Here is a 21,741-nt window from a genome sequence, read left to right on the forward strand (position 1 = left end):
CATATCTATCTATCTATCTATCTATCTATCTATCTATCTATCTCATATCTATTTATCTATCTCACATCTATCTATCTATCTGTCCCTTATATATGTAATATCTATCTAATCTGATGTGATCGGTAAGGGTATGTTCACACAGAAACTCAACAACATCTGAAAATACAGCGCTGTTTTCATGGGAAAACAGCTCCTGATTTTCAGACGTTTTTGGTGCAACTCGCGTTTTTTTTACGGCCGTTTTTGGAGCTGATTTTCTATAGTCAATGAAAATCGGCTCCAAAAACCTCCCAAGAAGTAACCTGCACTTCTTTCTAGTGGCCGTTTTTTTTTACGCGGCTGCGTAAAAAACGGCCCATCGGAACAGAACGCCGTTTTTCCCCATTGCAATCAATGGCCAGATGTTTGGACGTGTTCTGCTTCCGATTTTTCGGCCGTTTATGGCCCAAAAATAGGCCGTGTGAACATACCCTTACAGCTCGGTCCTGCGTGTCAGAGACACACAGGACCTGCTGACCTGACGGATACAGGCGTCAGCGCTAGATACAGCTCCTCTATATACTGAATACAAAGCAGCTGTATCTCAAAAAGTAAAAATAATTTTTAATAAAAATGTGAAAGTCGCCCCCATCGCGCTGATAGACTGTTTTATAAAAAGACAAACACACACGTTACCAAAGGTTTACATTGCCATTAATGACTTTATTTTTTAATACAATGTGCGCGCAGGGAGGTGGATAAGACGTCTCGCATGGAGTTCTAGAAGATGGCTTTCATCCTTGGATCGTCACTCACCTTTATTACGACATTACATTATTAGAACTTTCATACTTTGGTGGCTACAGGAATAAGAATTATAAATATAGGACATAAAATATACACAATCCCTACATTCTGCTTTGTGTGCTAGAGAACGCGAGAAAAAAAAGCAATGGTTTCAGTGTCTTGCAGAAAGTCTCCCCCACAAAAATCAGAAAGAAACCCCCTACCATGATACCGTGGTCATTGCCCGTCTGTCCCTCCTTACAATCCACCCAAGTCCCCTATATGTGTCCCAGGCAGAATTCATTGTCTGCTCCTCTTTCTTCTTCTAGTGTTTGATAAACATCAAGCTCCTACCTCTGCTGTCGGGGAAAAAGCATTGGGCATGTTGGATTTTACAACATTCCCGATATGTTGCTCCTTTGGAGATAAGTGGTGCCAGATGTACTCAGGCGCTGCTTATTACCCTACTGAAACAATCATACTTTTAAAGAGGCTCTGTCACCAGATTTTGCAACCCCTATCTGCTATTGCAGCAGATCGGCGCTGCAATGTAGATTACAGTAACGTTTTTATTTTTAAAAAACAAGCATTTTTGGCCATTATGACCATTTTTATATTTATGCAAATGAGGCTTGCAAAAGTCCAAGTGGGCGTGTTTACAGTAAAAGTACAACTGGGCGTGTATTATGTGTGTACATCGGGGCGTTTTTACTACTTTTACTAGCTGGGCGTTCTGATGAGAAGTATCATCCACTTCTCTTCACAACGCCCAGCTTCTGGCAGTGCAGACACAGCCGTGTTCTCGAGAGATCACGCTGTGACGTCACTCACAGGTCCTGCATCGTGTCAGACGAGCGAGGACACATCGGCACCAGAGGCTACAGATGATTCTGCAGCAGCATCAGCGTTTGCAGGTAAGTAGCTACATCGACTTACCTGCAAACACCGATGCTGCTGCAGAATTAACTGTAGCCTCTGGTGCCGATACGATGCAGGACCTGGGGCAGGAAGTGAGTGACGTCACAGATCTGCACTGCCAGAAGCTGGGCGTTCTGAAGAGAAGTGGATGATACTTGTCATCAGAACGCCCAGCTAGTAAAAGTAGTAAACACGCTCCGATGTACGCACATAATACACGCCCACTTGTACTTTTAAACACGCCCACTTGTACTTTTGCAAGCCTCATTTGCATAAATACAAAAATGGTCATAACTTGGCCAAAAATGCTCGTTTTTTAAAAATAAAAACGTTACTGTAATCTACATTGCAGCGCCGATCTGCTGCAATAGCAGATAGGGGCTGCAAAATCTGGTGACAGAGCCTCTTTAACCTGAGTGCGTATGTTTATGGGGTAATTTGGGGATCAAGCATTTATTTGAATACTAATAAACGGTATGCAGTTAGCGCCCTCTAGTGGTGAAAGCCGGAAAGTAATTATTTAACTATTTATAGGGGATTTGGAGCTCTGTATCAGGAAAATGGAGCTCCAAACGCTACAAAGATATATTTAAAAAAAAATAAAATATTGGATCTATTTAGAGTAAAAAAACAGAATCATATTGAAAGGTGGACATTCACTTTAAAGTGGCGGTTCATCTTTGGGTGCGGTTCACTGGCATGTAGGTTTTCTCGTTATTTGACGTTCCCTGCAGCAGGCTTTATCTGGTTCCGTTTCTCCTCAGACGACCTTCACAACACTTCTGTATTTTTTTTTTCGGGAAATCTCCCTCTGATAACATGAAGAGCGCTGAGTGATGCTCAATACAATGTAAACAAGGAATGCAGAACAAAGAGCTACAAAGATAAAAGGAAGCACACACCAAATGCCAGGTATTCCAAATTCTCTGGTGAAAAGAAAGATCCCGCACAAGGAGGAGCCCAACGGTCGTTCTTACTTAAAGGGGTCAGGGGGTAATGTTCATATATTTAGAGAAGTGGTCTCCAACCCACATCATCAAACAACTCCCAGCATGGCCCGACTGCCGTAGGCATTGCTAGTAGTTGTAGTCAAATTATAGGTTGAAGACCACAACACCAATAGGTAAATCCGGCCCTGGAATTCCCTAAGTATGATCGATGGCGGCTTAACGAGTAAGACTATGCCAAGGAGAAAAGGGGTTCAGGACCCCATTGTGCCTGCCCGGTCCATCTTCATTGACATTGTGGACACCGGACCCCAGGGAACAACTAAGGGACAGTTACAACCCCCATCATTTAACCGATCATCTCTTACTAGTCACACATGAAGAAGTATTTGCCATTTATTCCATGTTCATCCGCACGTACACGAGTGGTGTTTTAGAATTTGGCACCTCTGGTGGAACAGAAACTGCAAATTTTCAGAATTCGCATACAAATGTAGAAATGACAAGTGTTGCAAGGACAACTTCCATATTAAAAGGCCACGAAGAATCACATTCGTCTTAAAGAGGACGTTTCATTTCCCCCAAAACTGTAAAATTGCGGCCATACCTGGATTCCGGCCTTCCTCAATTCCAGCACCTACTTTAGCCTTTACATTTCGTTAAAAATGTTACGTTTGCTGGGGAACGCAGAGTTCGCTTGTGGCGCCAATTCCTTGGCCCCCTCTCCTGTCATCCAAGATGGCCGCATCTCTTCTCAGGCTACCCGCGGCACGCCGTGTTACGGTAGTACGAGATCCATGAGGAGCGAGAGCTAAATCAGATAGCAGGGGAGGGAGTCTCCGACTACAAAAGCACAATGTGAATCGGGTTGTCTAATAAGCGTCACTGCCATCGTAGATTACAGAAGAGGCGACCCAAGAATCGGGGGTAAAAACAAGCGAAATGGGAGGCACCAGGGAAATTAACTCTGCATTCCCCAGCAAATGTTACGTTTTTGAATAAACAGCAGGGTCGCTTTAACTTATCAAAAACGTAATCCTTTGATAATTCACATCTCGTACCAAAACCCCTGGAGTCTGCCATCCACCCAGAGCCAGGAGGGGTCTAGCAAGCCAAAGCCATTTTGTCACATGATCTGATGTATCGACCCATGCAAGCAGAACAAAAAGAAACTTCTGGCCCTGCCGGACTGAATTGACCTCGGAGAAGACCGGGATTTGCTACTAGAGGTGAATTATAAAAAGACTTGCGCTAAGAGGAATGTCATTGTTAGTGGCCGGAAACCCCCTTTAAGAAAACTACAGTAAAAAAAATTATACCTACATTTTCCAAACCGGTTTTCTGCAAGAGAGTCAAAGTTCATAGACAAAGCCAATAATCAGGAAGAGTCAAATTCTGAGAAAAATAGGTGCAGTGGTTCAACCTGGCCACTAGAGGTCACAAAAGGGATTTTTGGTTTTCCAATTTTTATATGATCAACACGGAGGTATATTTTTAATGTACCAATTGTTTGGTAATTTCCAATGACACCAGGTGTATCAGACTCTTCTCCCTACACAAGCGTGTAGTCAGGAACACTATAAGGGTATGTTCACTCAGAGGAATTTTGCAAAATTCTGCCTCCCGTTCACTTAAATAGGAATCAGATGCTTCTTTTTCCCACTAGCGGGGAAAAAAAACCATCCTGCTCAATGTTCGGGCAGATCTCGCCCGAACCTCCTATTGATGTCAATGGGAGGGAGGAATCTTCCTGTCGGCAGGAATAGTTCCGCACTGGATTTTGCAGAGGAACCCACCACTCACAATCTGCAGTGTGAACTAGCTCTAGGCCCAGTTCACAGTACGTTTTTCTTTACTCAGAAGTAAGGTTGGGACTCCCGACAAATACTGCAATGACTATCCAGTGGGGGATGTCACCCAAAGCAGAGCGCTACCTGAAGCACTGCGCCCGGGGAAGCTCCTGACAGCACTGCTCATATATGGACAGTGATTTCAGGAGCTTTCTACACTAGTGTCCCCAACCAGAGCATCGGAAGCGCTCTGGACGAGGACTCCGGCGCTGGAGAAGCTCCTATAGTCACTGTTGATATTGGGATAGTGAGGTCAGTAGCAGCCCCAGAGCCATAATCCCCAGGCCGAGCACTGCCTGATGCTTTTCTCAGGGACCTCAGCCCTGGGGAGGCTCCGCAACACATACCTGTGACGGATACCATATCAAAAGCATATACCGTACGGTATACGTTTTATTAGTGCAGTACATTACATTATTCAATCATTGATATTAAAAAAAAATAAAAAAGTTTACCGACATATACAAGATAGAGGTCAAAAGGACACTCTCGGGCTAACGGAGCTCAATGGACACATTTAACGTGCCTACATACATTGGAAGGTTTCCGGATGTGCACGCTAAACGTAGAGCAAAAACGTGATGGGAACTAGACCTAAGTGGGGATTGGCTACGCAGAGTGGAGGACCCATCCGATCCATGCATGACACAGACAATTCATTGATTTCAATATGTAATACTTCAGTTTCCTTGCCGTGGCACTGCAGGAAAATCCAACCCTTGCTGCCAGGATGCCCCAGAGAACGCAGCCCGTTGCTTGGCTTTCCAGAAGCAAGAAAAAAAAAAAAAAAAGGCACCTTGTCCCTTTAAGCATCAGAAAACCTGTGAAATAATGTTGTAGGAACCACAGGAACTATTTTTACTTTGATATACCGGTCCTGAAAGGTCTCCCAGTAAGTCCTCTGGTCAATAGCGTGTGTTCCACACAGTCAATGTCAGCACTGATTAACAGTGAGAGTGTAGGGACACACCCTATTGGAATAGTAACGCCCATTTAATTTATTCATACATTTCCAGGAGGGATAACCGAGGAACAGCACAATGAAGATTTTTTTTACGAAAAGAAGCTCCAGAATTGTTATTTCATGTGGAATACAAGTGTTTACTAAAACAGGAGGTGACAGCTCCTCTATAAGCCACATCATATCCAAGCCGTCCTCTTACCTGATGAGCTGTGCTGCGAATATAAACAACAAAATCCATGATATCAAGGACAGATTGTTTATTAATGAAAAGCCGGATTTATTGGGAATCTGAGCCACGGGTGAGTCCTCCTCCCTGCGAGACAGATTTATACAAGAGGAACTGCATGGAATTAGTGACCAGTTCAGATCTTAGAAATGCGGTTCTATACTGGAAGAAGAGGCGCAGATCGGCGACATATTGTCAACTCCATATGAGAGTCACGTGACCCGACGCCCTAAACTACGTACCGGAGGACGACACATTAACTGTATATTCCCCGCATATAATTGTTACCTGGGACTAGCGGGTCATTAGGTCACTTGCCTCATCTATAGTGTTGACCATCACAGTCCGCTGCTTCCTGAACTGCAGTCCTTACTAGGGACACCGAAACACAGAGGAGAAGAACTGGGATGGAGGAGAGGCGCCCTCACACTATTGTGGCAGCTGCAGTAGTGTGGACTGTCCTGGGGGTAAGTACGTTACATTGCGGGATCGGGATAATTGGTACGCGATGTCTTCAGCAGCTTCCAGTTTGCGCAGCTCAATCAATCCGTCCCCGACATCCGCTAAGGAGGTTGCGATCAGCTCGGCTGCCTTGGAGTCTCCCTCGGCAGATATGACGGCAGCCTTTTTCTGCTGCTCTGCCTATAGTTCAGGAATAAAGATGTGTAAGACGTAGGTTACAGCAGGATAACAAAGCTACGAAACAATCAAGAGATCCGATCGGCTGACTAAGGATCCCAACAGTAGAAAACAAAGTGGGTGGAGAACTACAGCCGGCTGCAACATGGTTGCTGCGGCCACATCAAATCAACTGATCAGCAGGCTGGGAGTCGGACCCCGACCGACCAGATATTGATTGCCAACCCAGCACCCCCGCCGATCAGCTGTTTTGAAGTGACCGCAGCGCACGTCCGAGCGCTGCTTCCCCTTCATGGTCTTTACTGCTCATTCTGTGAATCGCTGACACGCTTGTAGCCGCAGTTCAGTATTCACTGTAATGGGAGACGGCTGTAATTCTGTGAACCGCCGCCACAAGTGCGCCGGCAATTCACAGTACGAGCAGTGGCAGTAATGCAGGGGAAGCTGCGCTTGTACGAGTGCTGCGGCCCCTTCAAAACAGCTGATCAGCGCAAGTGAGTCTGACCCCGTAATTAGGTATGAACAAAGCATTTACCTTCTCTACAATAAACCGGGCTCTTTCGGCTTCCTGCTGGGATACTTGTTTGGCTTCCACGGCTTCTGTAAATTCCTTGCCAAATGTCAAGTGTGTCTAGAAGGAGAAGAAACATCCATTACATAATATACATTAGATACAGACTGCAGCGATCCACGTAAAGCATTACACTCCACATAAGGTACGGAATCGTCGGCAATTTCCTAACTTATACCGATCCGGAGCCTCCGCCGGTAGCGCTCATACCTGACGGCAAGGCTAGTGCAGCAAGCAGGGCTATTCTTTCCATCAAAACAGAGCAGATTACAGTAAATCGGGACCGTCGGTGTCCTTCATGTGACTGATTCAGCATTGCCGTCATGGTTTTCGTTATGACAGAAGCCATGAAGGTGGTTTGAGCAGAGCTGTAATTAAACCTCTCCTATTAAAAGGGGAAGCGCCTCAGACAACAGAGCGGAGCAGGGAAAGTGAAGTAAAACTCCCTGCAGGAACCATCAGCAAAATCCTTGTTCCTTCTACAGCAGATACAATTCTCAGAATTCCCTGAGCTGTCGTGATGTGGTCATGGTATTGGGACATCCTCGCTGCTTGTGAAAGACGCCTGGATTCTGAGAACTACAAGACAATTGTAGAGGGGGGGCATTCAGGCAATGGACAGAAGCGCAACTTCAATAAAGGGACATTACGCGTCAACTATGGGGCCTGTGCTGAAGGGGGCCACGCACAAATGGCTTATCCTGCCTCCCTGACAACAGTAACATCAATTTCCTACAGCCTCCACTAGAGGGAGTGCACTACTTCGAGATTATGGAGTGCACACTAAAGGCTATGTACACCTTTAAAAAGTCCGTCCGTCCCCCCCCCCCCCCTTTTAATAAAAGAGTATCAGAGTGACTGGTGCAACTTTCTAGTTACATTTTATTCAAAATAATCTTTTCTTTGAGATACAGAGCAGCTTAATCTGGCACCAAGACCTAAATCCATTAGGTCAGCGGCACTATGTGGTTCAGGGTCACCGCTATCTGCAGTGTAAATGAATGGAGAGAAGTGTATGACGCTGACTGGTCACTGATTGGTCACTGATCAGTGTCATACACTCCTCTGTACAACGCCCACTTAATATAGTAAAACACGCCCAGTTGTCCATTGAGAAACTCATCATCATAAAGCTAATATAGGTCATAACTTCGTCAAAAATGATAGTTTTTCTAAATAAAACTGCAGTAATCTACATTACAGCGCCGATCACACCATGTACAAGATAGGCCGCTTATAATGTGGTGACAGAGACTCTGTAACTGAAATCAAAAAGGAGTACCATAGTTGTAGTTCTCAGTTGGGGGGATTCTAAGGTGTTGACTATCAGGGTATGTTCACACGGCTTAGCAAAATACGTCTGAAAATACAGAGCGGTTTTCAGGCGAAAATAGCTGCTGATTTTCATACGTTTTTGTAGCAACTCGCGTTTTTTGCGGCGTATTTTACGGACGTTATTGGAGCTGTTTTTCAATGGAGTCAATGAAAAACGACTCCAAAAACGTCCCAAGAAGTGACATGCACTTATTTTTCGCGGGCGTCTTTTAACACGCCGTATTTTGGCAGCGACGCGTAAAATTACACCTCGTGGGAACAGAACATCGTAAAACCCATTGCAAGCAATGGGCAGATGTTTGTAGGCGTATTAGGGGCGTTTTTTCAGGCGTAAAACACCCGAACTACGTCTGAAAACAGTGCGTGTGAACATCCCCTAAAAGCCGGTGTAGTCTGATCCTGCAGTCAGCCATACTCCACACCATCTATCCTCTACTTCTTACTAATTGTTAACAAGTCGTATGGATGGAAGGGGGCATGACTGCGGTATTTATTTGCAGTGCGTAACCATGGAGACACAGGTCTGTATAAGAGCGGAATACACAAGAAAGAAGATTTTTATTTTTTTTTACATCTATGTGCAGAGGTGGACATGGATTTTCTGTTTGGGAGCCTCATACATAAGGACCTGTTCTCATCTCCATTAGGGGCCTCAGTCCAAGATCCAACCAAAAACAATAGTGCAGCGTGCCGGCTGTTTCCAGTAAATCCATGGACACCCCGATGAAAACCTGACGGTACCCATTAAAGTCAATGGGTTCCATCAGGCATGGCGGTGTCCATTGTTTAACCGCGCCCGCGCTGCTGGCATTTTCCTTAATTTGCTCCTCTAAGGAATGCCGAATGCAGATGTGAACAGGGCCTGAGCTCCTCAGGGACAGAATACACTGCACGGTTAAAAGTCTCTGCACGAACTTACCAGGGACACGTCATCCAAGATGAGCCCAAATGTGGCCGCTCTCTCCGTCAGATCCTCGCTGACTTGCCGTGAAACCAACTCTCTCTGGGTAATGAGTTCTCCTGCATCAAACCGCGCCTGCCAGACCAATAGTGACAAGTGTGAACAATGACAAATACAGAGATATTTCCAAGACGGACACAACCTGCAGGATTAGAAGGGGTCGTCCCACAACGGACGATTGTCATCTATCCCAATGCCGAGACCCCCATTGATCACTAGAACGGGGGTTCCGAGCTCCCGGTTCCTCCTCAGTGTGTAGGAGTTTAAATGGATCAGCGGTTGAGAACGCCCAGAAGGATTTAATAAAGCGTAGAGCGCCCCCAAACTCAAGGGGAACGTGCAGCTGTGGGGGGGGGGGGGCTCTCATAGATGCCTTTATATAATGCACCAGGGGCACTTCAATGCCGGGTTCCCACGTAGCGTAAACGCAGCAGAATTTCTGCAACGTCATTTTGTGAAGAAATTCTGCAGCATTTACAGTAGCAGCAAAGTGGATACGATTTTGAAAACCTCAAGCGCAGAAAAAAAAACTGCACCACATTTTTCCGGACAGAATATATTGCGGGTTCCAGGTCGGATATGCTGCAGCCTAAAGGGGTTGGTCTCACCAGGATAACCCTTGTCCATATAGTTATGGTGGATGGTGGCGGGATGACATCCACTCGGGACCCCCACATACTAGCCAGAGTGGAGAATTACTGAGTATCAGGGGCTCGCACCCCAGCAGATCCAGCCATGCATGTATTAATATGGATAATCATTTATTTGAATGGCCGCCACCACAGACCACATTTCCCTTGAGAAGCCCTTTGACACTACAACATTCAGAATTGCCATGGCTGCGCACGCTCACCACCACAGACTTCAGGACCTCAGTAGTAATGGATGGTAAAACCCTCTCGTCATAGTCTTCTCCGATGCTGGTGAAGATACGGGGCAACTCATTGGTGATAGGACGGAAAAGGATTCGCAGGGTGATGTTGACATTCTGCAGATCTGTGGAAGGATAGACCCGATCAGTAAGCTCCTCCTCCACGTCACCATCTTGGCGGTGTCGCTCAGTGTGGATGATTTATTCTCACCTTTGCTTCCGGTTATTACAGGGAGATTGCGTGGACGGGAGCGGCAGTCGAATATTATTGGTTTCTGGACCCAGGGAATAAGGAAGTGTGTACCTTCATCCACGACCAGGTCCTGAACTCCTCGGAATCTGTCAAAAATGACAGCACGGTGACCGGCGTCCACTAGGGGGAGACAAGACACGGGGTTATAAACCAGATATCGAATATCATCCATAGCCACCATTAACCCCTTCCCACAAAATCATGTACAGTTACGTGATGGCCACTAGTATGTTAGCGCATTCCCACGTAACTGTACGTGATGGAGCTAGCTCAGGAGCTGAGCCAGCGCCATCACCGACAGGTGCCAGCTGGCACCCTGATGTAACGCCCAGGACCGGAGCTAGCCTCCGATCCACCCGATTAACCCCTCAGGATGCTGCGTTCAATAGATATTGCAGCATGTGAGGGGTTTTTAGTCACCGGCACCCCCAGCAACGTGATCGCTGGGTTACCGATGACTGAAATTGCAACCGGAGGCCTAATACTGGCCTCCTGGTCTGCCAGCAACGGAAGCCTCCTATGACCGCTCGTAGGCGTGGCCCAAAAGGCTTCTGGTACCATCGGCAAGATGGCGCCGGCTCAGAAGCAGAGCCGGCGTCATGAGCAGTGGGTGTCCGCTGTATGTTACAGCGGACCCCCTGCTGTAGGTTACAGCGGACCCCCCGCTGTAGGTTACAGCGGACCCCCCGCTGTAGGTTACAGCGGACCCCCCGCTGTAGGTTACAGCGGACCCCCCGCTGTAGGTTACAGCGGACCCCCCGCTGTAGGTTACAGCGGACACCCCGCTGTAGGTTACAGCGGACACCCCGCTGTAGGTTACAGCGGACACCCCGCTGTAGGTTACAGCGGACACCCCGCTGTAGGTTACAGCGGACACCCCGCTGTAGGTTACAGCGGACACCCCGCTGTAGGTTACAGCGGACACCCCGCTGTAGGTTACAGCGGACACCCCACTGTAACGACAGGAACCGTAGCTAGCTCCAATTGCTGCCATGAACCCCTTCGATGCAGCGATCTAAATCGATCAAAGTGGTTTGTAGCTAAATCGCCAGCCATGCCATCCGATAGCAAGGCTGCCAACTGCTACTATGGCAACAGGAGGCCTAACAATGGCCTCCTGTCTGCCATTACAGAAGCCGATTAGGCCCCGACCGGAGGCGGAGCCTGATCGGCTTGCTGTCAGTGAACAACTGACAGTTCTAATACATTGCACTACATAGGTTGTGCAATGTATTAGAACAAACAGTTGGAGCTTGAAGTCCTCTAGTGGGACTAAAGAAAAGTGTAAAAAAGAAAAAAAGGGGTGTTAGTTATCTCTACATAACCAGGCGGCTTTGTCATACAGGAGTCTGGGAAAGCTGGGTAATAGCGGCCATATTGGTTGTACTGATCATCTTTACATTGGCTTCAGGGATATTAACCCTTTAAACCAGTACGTAACCCAACACGGTTATGTCATCTGGTAAGAGATAGCAGTTCCTGATCTAGTTCTACAACAGCTGAAGAGCTACAACTACCAGCATGCCCTCACAGCCGCAAACACAACTTACCATTATATAAGGCAGAGTTTACGACACCTCCGGCAATAGCCAATCCCAGACCAAGCTTTCCAATCGATTCAAACAACTTTGCTGCCATTTTCTTTAATATGGGGCCTGCGGGAACACAAGACAAGCACAGGTATTACTGATACGTCAATACACTGGACAGAAAACATGGCTCTGCGGGGGAGGGGGACAAACCGGAACCTCCAGTTGCAAGAGGAGCATCTGCCTAATATAATGCAATTATTTGAACTCCCTGCAGGTGGCGCCATTTCCAGCAGCCTGTGTATTACGAATGGAGGACTTGTGGTATAGGTTACAATGCGCTCCTCATGATTGGTCCCTGCACAGAACACAGGATGCCATAAAGGGCAACGATGGGGGTTACATCCCCCTGTAGGGTCATTACAGGTACGCTTAAAATATAAATCCATAATAAACCTGCTGGCGGCTCCGATGAGAGATTTACATGTGCCGGTTATTGCGGCATCTCGTTTTATGGTCAGGAGTACATGGCGACTTTAGACATACGATGAGAGTTTTTCAGCAATTTAAAAGGGGTTTATAAACCCAATGTAACTAAAAGGCTTGTAACTTTCTATTGAGGTTTTTTTTTTTACTCAATTCTTCCCCATTTTCAAGATCTCTGCTTGCTGTCAGTCCATGGGAACATTCTTGTTTACAGCCAAAACCCATACAGTTATAGGCCTGCTCACAGCTGAGGGTTTGGTACAATTGTTTTCAGTCTAGTCAGTCCTCTATGAGATAAACAGCCCGGACTCCAGATTAATGCGTTTGACCTGCACTGATACATTGTAACAAACAATCAGAGGATTGTCTGAACTGGAAACAATCGTGGCAAATTCTCAGCTGTGAAACGTATTAGGTCTGTATGGGGGTTTTCAGTCTCTGGGTGTACATAAGGTTTCAATTTATGAACAGCAAGCAGAGATCTTGAAAACAGCAACCAATAAGATTCCACCTTTCATTCTCCCAGAATTGAAAGTGAAGATGTTTCCATGCAGGAGACAGAGGTTATAGAACGCGGAATTCTACGTTTGGCGAATCCGGTGGTTTATGTTCCTGGTACGTGGCGGACGCATCCACAGGGCAACGTTTTACCCACGTATACTAAAATATTTAGGGGTGGGATTGGCGGGGGTTACGATTACAGAAAATTGTAGCCAACTGTGCTATTCAGTGCAGAGGGATCCCGCTAAGAAGAGTACACAGCGCGGCGTATGCTTCTTTTATATAGCATCCTATGGGCATGCTGGAAGTTGTAGTTCCCCCACCGCACCAGATCTGTGATGGAGAAGATACACTTAAAGGAGAACTCCACATTTTCCATTATTCATCACGCAAATCTTCAGACCCATAACAAATAGTCGGGCCTCATATAAAAAATTACCCCCCAACGTCCCCTCCTCATTGACCTCCCTCCAGCACGACACCCCACATGACCAAGGTTTTCCTCCACTAATTTCTACTCTCCTCTCAACACACCCACCCCCTCCTCCACGTACTCTTCCTCCCTCCGTGTCACCGGTGCCCGGGTTTCTCGGCCTCCCCGGTTCCCGCACTCACCTCCTCACAGTTCTGACCTCCTCATGAGCTACGCCACCTACTGCGCACGCGTAACCTCTGTGTCCTTCACTAAACTAGAGAGTTATTCGCCAGTCCCCTGCGCGCTGCACCACGGGATTTGTAGTCTGACATGACCTTTCCGCCTTTAGATTTTATAACGGGAAGACTACAACACCCGCCATCCCCCGCGCTAAAGGAGACGTTTCCGTGCTGCCCTTAGCACATGGTAATAGGGGGAGGAGCGTGGTGACGGGTGTAATAAGTGACATTTTACTGCAATGTTACGGCTACAGAGCGGGCAGCGTGGAATGATGTGTCCGTGGTTATCGTTGTAGGAAGAGGATTTATTATTATTTTATCATTTGTATTAAAAAAAAACAAATTACTATTAAATGAAGCCTTTGTCCAGATTAAAGTAGGGAATGTTGGGTGACAACCAGTTACATGGTGTTTGCAGCTCCCTCAGTGGTTGTCACCCAACCTGCGTGCATCTATGACTCCTTGACCACATGGTGCCGGTTAGCGAATCAGGTGAAGGTGTTACTTAAAGAGGGTGTCCAGGTTACTTAAAGGGGGTGTCCAGAAAACCCCTTCCCTTTTAGTGAATGCTGTCTTAATAGAAGGGAGGGGGGGATCCTCATCTCTTGGTTATAAAGAGCGTCTCTCGCTCTGGAGGACCTGTCCTGTCCTGCATTACACAGACAACCCATTGATATGAATGGACATTGTGTAATACTTAGTTTCCCCTGTGGCGGCGCTGCAGGAAAATTGAACACACTGCCAGACTTCCTCTCAGATTACAGCTGGGGCTTCCAGTACAGGGACACTTTATAATCTATTTATTGTCAAGGGAGCTTTCTAACACGTAGAGAACCCCTTTAATTTTCATGCATTGCACGCAGGAGATTGGGGCGCCATTCAGCAAGTGCAAATGAACCCATTATTGTTCTTTATAAAGAATCAAAAGCAGTCTGTCTGGTAACTGAGTTTGTTTAAAGGGGTATTCCAGCCATTAACATTTATCGCCTATCCACAGACGTGATGGGGGTCCGTCCACGGTGATGAGGAGTTGCATGGAGCGGGGGTTGCAGGCTTTGTTAGTGTCGCTCGGCAAAGCTGTAAACACGGACTGCAGCATAACAGCATTGTTTGAGGAATATCTCAGGGAGTATGAAAACTTCCTACTGTATCTTTAGAGGCTCCTGCTGCTTCTCTGTCCCCCACATACTTTACACTGCAGTTCCACTTGTTCAGATTAAGAATGTCCCATAATGCACCACTTCCACCATTTCCTAAATCTTTCCTCTCCTGGCTGTATCGATTTGATGTAAACGGATGTCTATGTATTATCTACGTGTGATGGAGATACCAGCCGATAGTTGTTACAATGTGGAAACCATACTGTAACCACAAGTACAGGCAGCACAATCATCAGGGTCCCGGATCCTCATAAGACTACATGAAGGCCATTGCTTTCTGACAGTAACACGAGATGTCATCTCCAGACTCCATGTAGACGTCCGCGGACTCGGTTGTGGGAGACGAAGTTTAGGGGGGAGGGTCACGATGTTGTATTTAAAGTCTAGCACTTTTTTTTTGCTCTTGTATTGCAGTTTTCTCATGAATTAATTAATAATCAATGCAGATTTAGATTGACGGTCCAGTACATGGTATCAATTTCATGCTCAATCTGATGACTCCAAAAAACACACAGTCCCCTCTCCATTATTAGTTTATACAACAATATTCCAATAATCTGGCATCCTCAGGATTTCCAATGAAGAGTCGCAGCCAAGCTTTTCTGCACCTGCGGCAAGTATTATGTTTTCTGCCCTAGCCCCGTAGCTAAATACCCACGGCGGAAAGACTTGTTGGTTCTCCCCTGGCACAGTCCACATCAGTCCATTGCTACGTCCCTGCTAATTGGAAATCCTGAACGATTAGATGTACATACACTTAAAGGGGTTTTCCCATTTTAGGCCTTGTTCACACCGTTTTTTGCAGGCAGAAAAATCTGCCTCAAAATTCCTTCAGGATTGTGTAGTGACACCCCACCAACGGGTAACACCTAGCTGTTAATTTATTCATACATTTCTTGGAGGAATAACAGAGGAACGGCAAAACGAAGTGTCTCTCTTTTAGAGATCTAAGCTTGTCATATGCAACTTGTAAGCCAATCACAGAGCAAATAAACAACCCTGTTCATCATGTGACTGGTCGGCAAGCTGCTGCGCCAGAAAGATGTTCATTTAATATTTACATTCAGCATGTGAGGTTGTATACCGTTATAAAAACATGGCTGCCAGAAACAGCGCCACTCTTGTACATGGGCTGTGTGTGGAATTGCAGCTTAGCTAAGCACTACATGTTAGTCAATCAATTGACGCAGGAGAAGGAACTTCCTACAAAACAATCTGAAAGACCACTTCTATAGAGATAAGTAGCACCTATGTGGCGCTGCTTATCTCTGTAAAATCACCAGGTTCTCACATGGGAATCTGAGGTTTATACAAATATTTTTCACAGACAAGTCAATAGAAAATTTCCATTGACACACGAATATTATAATAATTAGAATGGCTTGTTGACGTGTTCTTATCTCACTTGTAGTATGCTGGCACAACCACTAGATGTCACTGTGGTGCAGATTTGTGAGCCCTGGTCTCCTCATAGACTTGTGTGCTGTGACTTGCAGCCACTAGAGGTTTATGGTAATGATGAGAGAATTAAGGGAAAGTTGGCAGCAGAAAATGTCTAACAATGCACTTTTGCCAGTTGTGTTTATTTATGAAGCTGGGATTGCATAAAATGTTGGCGTGTGGGGCAAACACAAATCACAAGTGGCGGAAATCATTGTTGTCATATGCAGGGCTGGCGCATTGAGTTGGAACTTTTACTAGGAAGCAGACGGAGTTTTCCCACTTTGGTTTGAAACGACACGTCAGCTCTTTTTGGAAAAACACTTTCCTGGATTGGTCTCGTCCATTGGGGGTCATTGGTGATTCGGTGCAGTGCTGTCTTGGGGGCTTCATGCCTTACAGGGTAAAGGGGGTTTTACACTGGGCGATTATCGGACAGACGGGCGTTCATAGAATGTGTAAACAGGGCAGCGATCAGCAGATGAACTAGAAAACGCTGGATCATCTGCTGATCGTATCGTTTGAAAAAAGTGAAATATTATCGTTGTCGGCAGCACATCCGTGTAAACAAAGAGACGCGCTGCCGACATGATAATAATTTATGGGACGAGCGATCAGAGTAACAACCGCTCGTCCCCATCCATAGCTCCGTGTGACAGGAGCAAACGAGCGCCGATCAACGATGTCTCGCCCGGTGTAAAAGGGCCTTTAACTCCTCACAAAGTCGATCTGTGCAGTCCTTTTTACATCTTAGTTATATCAATGGTTAATGGATATCTCAGACCCATTACTCAAAACAGCGGCCCATTCAGAGAACCCACCCAGTGACAGAGCGGCACCAATGGGGTTCAGGCTTATTGAAGAGTGCAGTGGCCAACTGGAACAAGTCATCACTCATGGATCTTCGCCAATGTCATCAACTGACCTGTCTATATGACTTGCCAGAAGATGAATTTATATGAGATACCCCTTTAAGGATCTTTATAATTTTTGCCTTTCTCATGAAGATGTAGCAGAGCCGAATTTGACATCAATGGGTGTAAACATGCCAAGGAAAAGTGCATGGAATAACTGACAAGACACATTAATGGCATAGATGTCGGATGGGTAGGAGAACGGGGTCCTGTGTCACTCAGTTAGATGTAGAAGTAGTCAGACCGCTGCAGCAAAAATAAATAAAAGGGATTTTAGTCTATGGGAACCGTAGAAACAGCCTGGTGTGCTCACGGGACCTCGATTGTCCGTTCAGAATTTATGGCATATCCTATGTCTTTCATTGGAATATCCCTTTAAGTTATGTTTTGTATAAAATGACATGTAATGTTGAGTAATAGCCAGCAGGGGGCAGTAGTGTACAACTTCTAATTTTTGGATTTTATATGTAGTCAATATTTGACGTTCTTCTGCACCATTTATTTGCAGCAAACTAGAAACAGGCTTTTATAAAAGTAGGACATGCATGTGACCTGGACTTTGCTTGGGTCATAAAAAAAATCAATATTCCATTCCTGGCAGGTACACTTAGAGAAGGGTTTACTTATATTTTTGAAGGATAAGTGGTAATAAAGCGTAGAGGATGCTAACTGGAGCAACTGGCACAACCTGTAACCGTGCCCACCGCCTGCCCTGCGCCATTTATAATACTGGTGTCTTCTTATGTGGCCTTAGTTCAGGTTTTGTATGGGGGAACGTGTAATGGTTACAGATTCCCTATAAATGACACTTTGGTCCAGATTTATTAACACGGTCCAATATTAAAACAGCATAAACTTAGACCAGGCAGTCAGAAGATATGCCACGTTGTAAGTGGCGCACGCTGTATGATAAATTTGGCACAACTTGTCATACATGTTAGTCTTTTCTCATCCTTATACCACCTCTAACTTGGCTTTGTTGACGCCAGTTATTTGCGCCAAAATTAATTTAGTACCTTTTAAGTCACACCCCTTTCTGCTAAGCCACACCCCTTTTCTAGACACTTTTGAGAGCGCCTAGTAAGGCACAAGCATCTGTTGTTTTTTTTAAACACAAATCAATAATAAATTTGTCTAAATTAATTTGCGGCAAAAAAGGCGCGACTTAGGCCGGAATTATGCCCTGACAACAATAGTAAATCTGCTCCACTGCGTTTTGCTTAGTGCATGGTCTGAAGGGGCGGAGCATGACACAGGGACTTTCTCTTGGCTGTTCTTTGAATCCCTGTGTCATGCTCCGCCCCCCTCACACCACGCACTAGATAAACCTCGTTTCGCAGTGATGCCTGGAATCTTCCTTGAATAAAAGATCGGCAGTGACCAGACAAGGGGTAGGCAGGAACGGCGTCCACCTATGTTTGTCATGATGCCCCCTTACTTTATTGTACAGGAGCATTCACACAACCCGCCTGTCATTCATGAAAAAAAAAAGTGTCCTAAAATAAACAGGACTGAGCCCGGCCACAAGATGGCAGCACTGAGTAAAGGTGTTGGACAAAGGTAATGAGGACACCTGTCATTTCTGATTTCTTCTCCTCACTGTGAAGGTTTGCATGGATTCTGCTCAGTTTGTCTGATTGAAATCTAAACATCCTGGTACGACGCCCTGAATAAGATCATGCGGTGCCCCTTGCCCACAGTGTGAGTCATTAAACCCATTTGTAAATGACCCTATTGAGCACGCGCACCGGCCTCAGCAGCGGGGGAGGCATTGTGTTATTTTTCTTCTATACTGCATTCAGTACACAATACAAACCAGAACCCGCTGCATCTTCCTGCCAATTACAAGGGCATGTGTGCCAGGCCGAGCAGACCACGGCTGTATACTGTAGTCACATGGCTGCGGGCATTAACCCAGTATGTGTGAATCGGCAGCACAGCCCCTGAGAAGTGACAGGCACAGGCCGCCTACGGCACGTGTCCATCACAGATTTATGTTACTTTTGTTTTTTTACATTATGCAGAAGGGATAAATGTCTTGTTTGTTTTATGTGCGTGAATTACACGGCTTAATGGGCGCTTGTATTTTAGTGCGTTGTGTATTTCTTTCTCGTCTTTAGTTTGGAGCCTGTAAAGTTGTCAGATTTTATATTGCTTGTTTTATGGCAGTAAAGTATAAAATATGCTGACGTGCCTTCCAGCTTGTCATACACGGGGAGGGTCCCTTGCGAATACGGAATACGACTGAAAAGCAGCTCGGAGCTCTATTTTGAGTGACATCACTTGGCGGTTACTGCACAAACGCTCATTTTAAAGGGGCATTACCATCAAAGACATTTATGTCTATGGGAGCGAGCTCGGCTGTTTCCGTAATTCCTGGCCACCTTCCCATTGATTCTGCGCCAGGGTGTGGCGAACAGTGACAGCTTCAGCAGGGTGCTCTGGAATCTGCGGGTCCTATGGCTACTTCCAAAGACCCAATTTCACGTGAGCATTATATGGGCACAGGTCTAATGACTCAAACTACCATCAAAGGGACCTATGGTTGGGCAGGGATTTGCGTTAATATGGGCACAAAAAATGCACCCGTATTACGCTCGTGTGAAACTGGCTAAAGCACTTAGGCTCCATGTATATGGCAGGACTTGTCTTCCCTGAGGCTCCGATCTGTGCCGTTGTATGGTGCCTGCGTATGGCACTTCTCAAAAGTTAATGGAGTGTTAATTACCTTTTTTGTTCGGATCCTCTAGTGTTAGGCCGGATGCCACGTCATATCCCGCTGCTGAGACCACCTAGCGATCCGGGGGAACGAAGATTACAGCAAGTGCTCAGTTGTCCTGCAGTGCCACCACAGGTGAAATTAAGCATTACATGATGCCTATTGAAATCTATGGGCTGTACATGCAATGCATGGATGTATTGGGTTCTCTGGAGCGAGAGGGATTCTTTTAAGCCGCTGTCCCCTCTGGCTAATAGATGAGGGTCCTGAATGCTGAACCCCTCTCTCTAAGCTCAAAAGTCCCTAATACATACCTCCCAACCAACCCGGATTCAGCGGGACAGTCCTGGATTCCGGGCGGCTTCCCGTGGTATGTCCCACAGACACAGTTCAAGCCAATTCTGGAGCAGGGAACTCCCTGCTTCAGAATTAGTTCAGAACAGAGAGAGCTCCTCCACTCGCCGAGGACTCCCCAGGCACAGCGCTACTTTAAGCGATGTGCCCGGGGAGTCCCCGGCGAGCGGAAGAGCTCCCTCTGCTCCTCCACTCTGAACTAATTCTGAAGCAGGGAGCTGATGGTTCCCTGTTTCAGAATTAGTAGCTACTCCTTGAGCGGAATCCCTGTTGCCGATGATCTGGTCAGGGATTCCGCTCCTAGCGGAAACCCCTGAGGTCACTGTCCATATATGGACATTGAAGTCAAAGGCTCCTCCTGGAGGGGAATTCCCAACCAGAGTCGGCAACGGGGTTTCCGCTCAAGGAGTAGCCACTGGCGTCACTGTCCATATATGCAAAGTGACACGAGGGCTTACCTCTAGGAGCAGAATCCCCGGCCTATGCTTTGGCTGGGGATTCCGCTCCTAGAGGGAGTCCCAATGGCGCTATCTACATGGGGGAGGGGCTCTGTGGCACTACCAGGGATGGGGGCTATGTAGCACTACATGGGAGGGGGCTGTGTGGCACTACCTGGGAGGGGGGCTGTGTGACACTACCTGGGAGGGGGGCTGTGTGGCACTATCTACAGAGGGCGCTATCTTCAAGGGGGGTGTGGCACTATCTACATGGAGACTGTGGCACTATATAGGGGCACTATCTACAGAGGACACTGTGGCGCTATGTACATGGACACTATCTATGTGGGCACTGTGTCACTATCTGCAAGGGCACTGGTACTAGAGATAAATGAAGGATCTCTGGGCAGACAGAGGGGGCTGTGACTGCACCTGTTAGTAAAGCAAATGCAGCCACATTACATTCATTATTATATTTTGCAAATATTGTTCCCTGGTTTGTAATTTGCATGAGATCCAAGAGACATGATCTGTATTTAGTGTCAGTAAGGTGGGGCACGAGGCGGATATTAACCCATAAACATGCGTAGTTCTTAACGTAACATGACGCAACTCTCAAGGAACATCTCAGGCTCAGCTCTATTATTATTATAATCTAAACATATTATTGTTGTTATGTTGGATATAGACTTATTGTTGCAGTGACATTGACGGACAGTGTTACCTAGCAACGTGGCACGCGGTTACTTTACATCTTTATTATAAAAGCAAGTTCAATAGATGAATGTCAGCCGTGTTCTATCTATCTATCTAATATCTATCTATCTATCTATCTATCTAATATCTATCTAATATCTATCTAATATCTATCTAATATCTATCTAATATCTATCTAATTATCTATCTATCTATCTATCTAATATCTATCTATCTAATATCTATCTATCTATCTAATATCTATCTATCTAATATCTATCTATCTAATATCTATCTATCTATCTAATATCTATCTATCTCATATCTATCTATCTATCTATCTCATATCTATCTATCTATCTATCTATCTATCTATCTATCTATCTATCTATCTATCTATCTATCTATCTATCTATCTATCTATCTATCTATCTATCTATCTATCTATCTCATATCTATCTATCTCATATCTATCTATCTCATATCTATCTATCTCATATCTATCTATCTCATATCTATCTATCTATCTCATATCTATCTATCTATCTATC

The 21,741-nt window shown here is 45.8% G+C and overlaps 1 protein-coding gene across 2 annotated transcripts; it reads right to left on the reverse strand.

Moving 5' to 3' along the window:
- Window positions 1-5,686: 5,686 nt before the first annotated feature.
- PHB1 (prohibitin 1) lies at window positions 5,687-13,537 on the reverse strand. 2 transcript variants are annotated; one of them, XM_075845814.1, is made up of 7 exons: window positions 13,432-13,537; window positions 11,851-11,955; window positions 10,259-10,420; window positions 10,030-10,172; window positions 9,135-9,251; window positions 6,845-6,940; window positions 5,687-6,312 (listed from the first exon to the last, which is right to left on the reverse strand). In XM_075845814.1, exons 2-7 carry the CDS (start codon window positions 11,936-11,938, stop codon window positions 6,100-6,102), a joined length of 819 nt encoding a protein of 272 aa, XP_075701929.1. In that variant the 5' UTR covers window positions 11,939-11,955; window positions 13,432-13,537; the 3' UTR covers window positions 5,687-6,099. The 2 variants fall into 2 exon arrangements, with proteins under 2 accessions (XP_075701929.1, XP_075701930.1); XM_075845815.1 differs by lacking the exon at window positions 13,432-13,537 and adding an exon at window positions 13,371-13,394.
- Window positions 13,538-21,741: the final 8,204 nt, after the last annotated feature.

The sequence above is a fragment of the Rhinoderma darwinii genome, chromosome 13 (assembly GCF_050947455.1).
Source record: "Rhinoderma darwinii isolate aRhiDar2 chromosome 13, aRhiDar2.hap1, whole genome shotgun sequence".
Classification (NCBI taxonomy): domain Eukaryota; kingdom Metazoa; phylum Chordata; class Amphibia; order Anura; family Rhinodermatidae; genus Rhinoderma; species Rhinoderma darwinii.

Bases quoted from the DNA above. Each gene is read 5' to 3' on its own strand.
- PHB1 (XM_075845814.1), bottom strand. From the start codon at position 11,938: ATGGCAGCAAAGTTGTTTGAATCGATTGGAAAGCTTGGTCTGGGATTG. The intron at 10,173-10,258 runs GTGAGAATAAAT...ATCCTTCCACAG, and splicing joins TGTAATAACCGGAAGCAAAG to ATCTGCAGAATGTCAACATC. The intron at 6,941-9,134 runs GTAAGTTCGTGC...TTCTCCTTCTAG, and splicing joins TCTTGGATGACGTGTCCCTG to ACACACTTGACATTTGGCAA.